Source organism: Monopterus albus, unplaced genomic scaffold (genome assembly GCF_001952655.1).
Source record: "Monopterus albus unplaced genomic scaffold, M_albus_1.0 scaffold411.1, whole genome shotgun sequence".
NCBI classification, from domain to species: domain Eukaryota; kingdom Metazoa; phylum Chordata; class Actinopteri; order Synbranchiformes; family Synbranchidae; genus Monopterus; species Monopterus albus.
Genome location: NW_018128291.1, coordinates 53,462 through 58,102, shown reverse-complemented (window position 1 = coordinate 58,102; position 4,641 = coordinate 53,462). Strand labels below are relative to the sequence as shown.

Below are 4,641 nucleotides of genomic sequence, written 5' to 3'. Positions count from 1 at the left end.
CACAAAATCAGCATGATTCATGCATGAGTTAAACTTTACACAAGTATATGATTTGTACCCTTATTGTGAAGTGTGACCAAAGTTTTCATTTCAGCACTATGTAGAGTTGTTACAATTTGATGCTAGAAATTATTTCTTTACAAACAATTAGCTATTTTATTTTTATGTTTAACAAACTTATTCATCTTGTGTCAAACCATGACAATATTGCAGGAACCACAGAGTGATTATGTGGCCACGTCCAGACTTTTGCATTGACTCGAAATTTTACATCTATTAATGAATAAACAAGCGCAACAGAGCAAACACAAGCAAGCCTATCTAAAAGAAAGCAACACCCTACACAAAACACAGCTTATATATATCGTAAACAAAAACATTTAAGCAAAATTTTTAATAAGCTATATGCTAGAAAAGATATTTCATAAAACGTTTTTAAGTCCTACCTCCTCAGATATCCTCCTCCTGTCAGGGAGCACTAGTGTGTTCGCGTGGCTGCCTGGGACTATAGTAGATCCTGTACTCATCCTGGGTCCAACTAACATGTACCGTTTGTCTCCAGATCTGTACTGGATGCTGTGACACAGTGTCCCGTCATAATTAGCCTCTTGTAGATATTTAGAAGTATAGTCTGTGGATTTGGAGCACTGCATCGCGATCAGCACGATGATACTGATGAGGAAAAGTACAGACACTGAGCCCAAAGTTATCATCAGGTAAAAAGTCACATTAGTGTCCTCATCATCTTTTTTTGCTGCACTTTTAACATCAGAAGCTGCAAAAGCCTCTTTGGGCTCCACAAGCTTGACAACCACAGTAGCTGTTGCTGAGAGGGACACGTTGCCATTGTCTTTTACCAGTATGACCAGTTTGTGCTCAGCCTCGTCTGTCTCAGTGAATGAGCGAAGTGTCCTGATCTGTCCTGTGTAGCGGTCCAAACCAAAGAGACTGTGGTCAGTATGTTCCTGCAGTGAGAAGAGCAACCAGCCGTTATATCCTATATCAGGGTCATAGGCTCTGACTTTAGTCACCAAGTGTCCTGCGTTCACATTGCGGGGGATCTCCTCCACACCTTGAGCAGACCCATTGGAGCTGAGTGGATACAGGATGACTGGAGGGTTGTCGTTCTGATCCAGGATGAACACGTTGACTGTGACGTTGCTGCTCAGTGACGGAGTTCCCGAATCTGTGGCCACAACGTGGAACTGGAACGTTTTCACTGTTTCAAAGTCAAAACTCTTTAGCGCCACAATGTCTCCATTTTCTGTGTTGACGTTCAATGAGGACGTAAGCGGGTTTTCTCCTCCCCTATTTCTTAAAATCTGGTAGGAAATATGAGCATTATTGTCTTCGTCACGATCACTGGCTGTTAATGAGAAAATAGTCGCTCCTGGGTTGTTATTCTCACTTATATAAAAAGTATATGGTTTCTGTGAAAACTCTGGGCTGTTGTCATTCACATCTGACACAACTATATTTATTGTTTTCTCTGACGTTAACGGTGGTTCGCCTGCGTCTTTGGCAATAATTGTTATATTATATTGCGATTGGTGCTCCCGATCCAAAAGCATTTTTGTTGCTATAGTATACATGCTATTTTGTAGCGATGGAGTGAGCAGAAAAGGAAGACCTTGGCTTATGTAACACATCACCTTTCCATTAAGACCAGAGTCTGAATCTTTAACACTGATCAACGCAACTGTGGTTCCAGGTTTTGAATCTTCCCGGAGCGCGTGTGAGAAAGACGTTACTTCAATCTCCGGTGCGTTGTCGTTCAGGTCAACAATATTTATAATCACGGTTTTGTCTGTGGTGAGCGTAGCTGCACCCTTATCTGATGCCTGGATATCGATTTCATATCTACTTCTCTCTTCAAAATCTATATTCCCTGCCACAGTAATGACCCCTGTCACTGGATTTAAATCAAAACGTGTACGTACTCGTGCATCCACGTCATTACCAAAGGAATACACAACTTCACCATTTGAACCTCCATCTACATCTGTTGCATTAACTTGGATAACAGTCGTGCCAACCGCAGAATTTTCCTTTAGTTCTACATTATAGGAATCCTGGGTGAAAACTGGGGGGTTATCATTAACATCAGAAACGTCAACAATTATTGTCATGTTTCCGGACCGTGGAGGTTTACCTCCATCAATGGCTGTCAGAAGTAACACATGGGTCATCACGGATTCTCTATCAAGTGGCTTTTGAAGAACTAAACTGGGGGTTTTACGGTCCTCACCACGATCTTTTACCTCCAAACGAAAATGTTCATTATGACTGAGTTTATACAGCTGAACTGATAATGAACCACTATCAGCATCACGTGCAGCTTGTAACTGAAATCTTGCTCCTGGCAATGCAGATTCTGAGATCTCTAACATCTTTTCATTTTCGGGGAAGCTTGGTGAGTGGTCGTTCACATCCAGAATCTCTACTGCTACATAGTGGACCTCCAGTGGGTTTTCTAACACAGTTTTTAAGTCGATTACACAAACCTTGTTCCGGTCGCACACTTCCTCTCTGTCAATTTTCCGGTTCACATACAAGTTGCCGTCGTCATTATTAAGTCGAAAAGGAGGTTCTGTCGAGCCGTAGACAATACGGTACCCCCTTTCTTTCAGTGTGATTTTATCAAGACCTAAATCCTTCGCAATATTTCCAACAGCAGTTCCTTCTCTCACTTCCTCGGAGATCGCATATCTGACTTGTGCTGCAGCTCTGCTCCAAAACGTAACCAAAATCATCATGTGAACAATCCACTTTGTCTGCTCTCTCCAGGTCTGTCGTGCTCTTTGTTCCATTATGTGAAGATGAAACAATTAAAACAAAAACAGCTTCCAAAGTGCTAAGCGCGTATACTGACATAAAACCCCCTGATCTCATCCAGTTATAAACAAATCATTATCCAACAGAGCATTTGGATTCTTTCTAACGAAACTGGGGTTTCAAGCCGCTGGCACGTAAAATGTAATGTCAGTGGTGGTTTGAGAAAAAGGGGATGGGTCTAGTGGTTATGACGAAAGCACGTGGATGTATTATTTGTCATTATACTGACACCAAGTGCTCGAGAACAACAGTGCAGTACTGCACATGAAATAACACGAACTATATAAAGGTGGTGACAAAAAGTTAACGAAGCAAAGCGGCCTACATATTCCCATTGCAAAGCTCAAATGGCACAAACATGCCTGTCCACCCAGTAACTCATACCTTATCTTATGGATGCTTCAAATGAGAGAGTCAGATGTTGAAGTAATAATAATAACAATAAAGAAAATGAGGGGCTGGGAACCGTTTCAGCACCGCGGACAGCGACAATCCGCGCTCACTCAGCCAAACACATTTTGAGACACACAGCAAATGAAGATGGATAAAAAACACTGTATGGAAACGGTGCATATCAGGTACTGAAGTCATAATGAATGAGTGCACGACTCGTGACAAGCCACTGCATGGATCTATGCAAGTTACAGTATATCATGATTGTTTTTTGCTTCCATTAACAACCGTTCGACTCAGTATGAGTTTCTGTGAATAGTCCACACTTAATGGATCATTAGTTAAGTGATGTTAATGAAGGAATGAGTGAAAGGAATTTATGTTGTGCAATTTGGAATTTATGATTTAAGTAATTTATATATGAAATCATCATGACTCCTGCATTAGTTAAGCATTGCTTTACATTATAAATTGTTTCAAATGAATAAGAATGCAGTTGCTGATAAACCTTATCTCTCCTGGACCCTCTTGGTTGAACTCATCTGGGGGTGCAGTGGGGATCAAAGTTAGGTTCCAGCTTATTCATGTGTTCTAATGTTCAATAACATGTCAATTTGAAAATAGGCAAAGTGTGAGTCAAATTAAAGGTAAAGAAGCAGGAGATAGTCCAACCATCTGTCCTATCAGTGGGCACTAATCATCAGAAACTGTGATGTAGCTAGAGGAGGCACAGCCATAGTCCTTATCAGCACCATCAGTGCAAATCTGCATCTTGCTGATATCGAAATTTACCCAAAGTAAATCACACTGATAAACTTCATTTACCTATTCCCACAACCACTTTTCCCATCAGTATCAATACAATGTAATATTTTAACAGAAGGGAGCTAACTAGATGGTTTTAAAGTCAGTTTTATGTTATATGCAAAAGAGAAGTCTAATGATTGTAGAAACACAGTCCCTTCCCAGTTGTCTTGTAAGAGAATTTGCCACAAAGCAATTCAATAGTGTTGATTCAACAAGCTGTAAAATATTTAATATGTATTCTAATGGAAATATGAAATAATGAGTTTTTGTGGAAATAACTGGTGTGTAATATTGTGAAGAACAATGGAACCAAAACCATTCAGCAGGTGCAGTCTGACAAAATAGAAAGCTGACATTTTGTTAGTGACTATAATTTGTACACTCAAGTTTTTTCTAAGTTGTAAATGTGACATACTGTGAATCCATACAATCACACATACAGACACCTGGGTAATATAACAACAAGCAAAAGAGCTTAATATTTCCATTAGAATAGGTAATGTTCTGCTTAGAGGTTGGTCAAATGCATGGGTCTGAAATAAACCTCTGTTATTGAAATGTGGCTCATTTGGTGGCAGGCCAATAAATGGATGAAGGAAACTTGAA

The 4,641-nt window shown here is 40.1% G+C and overlaps 1 protein-coding gene across 1 annotated transcript; it reads right to left on the bottom strand.

Annotated features, from left to right (window-relative positions):
• Positions 1-422: 422 nt before the first annotated feature.
• Positions 423-2,919, bottom strand: LOC109951811 (protocadherin alpha-3-like). Its single transcript, XM_020586511.1, has one exon. It carries the CDS (start codon positions 2,808-2,810, stop codon positions 423-425), a length of 2,388 nt encoding a protein of 795 aa, XP_020442167.1. The 5' UTR covers positions 2,811-2,919.
• Positions 2,920-4,641: the final 1,722 nt, after the last annotated feature.

Coding starts and splice junctions, on each gene's coding strand:
- LOC109951811 (XM_020586511.1), bottom strand. CDS start 2,810: ATGGAACAAAGAGCACGACAGACCTGGAGAGAGCAGACAAAGTGGATT.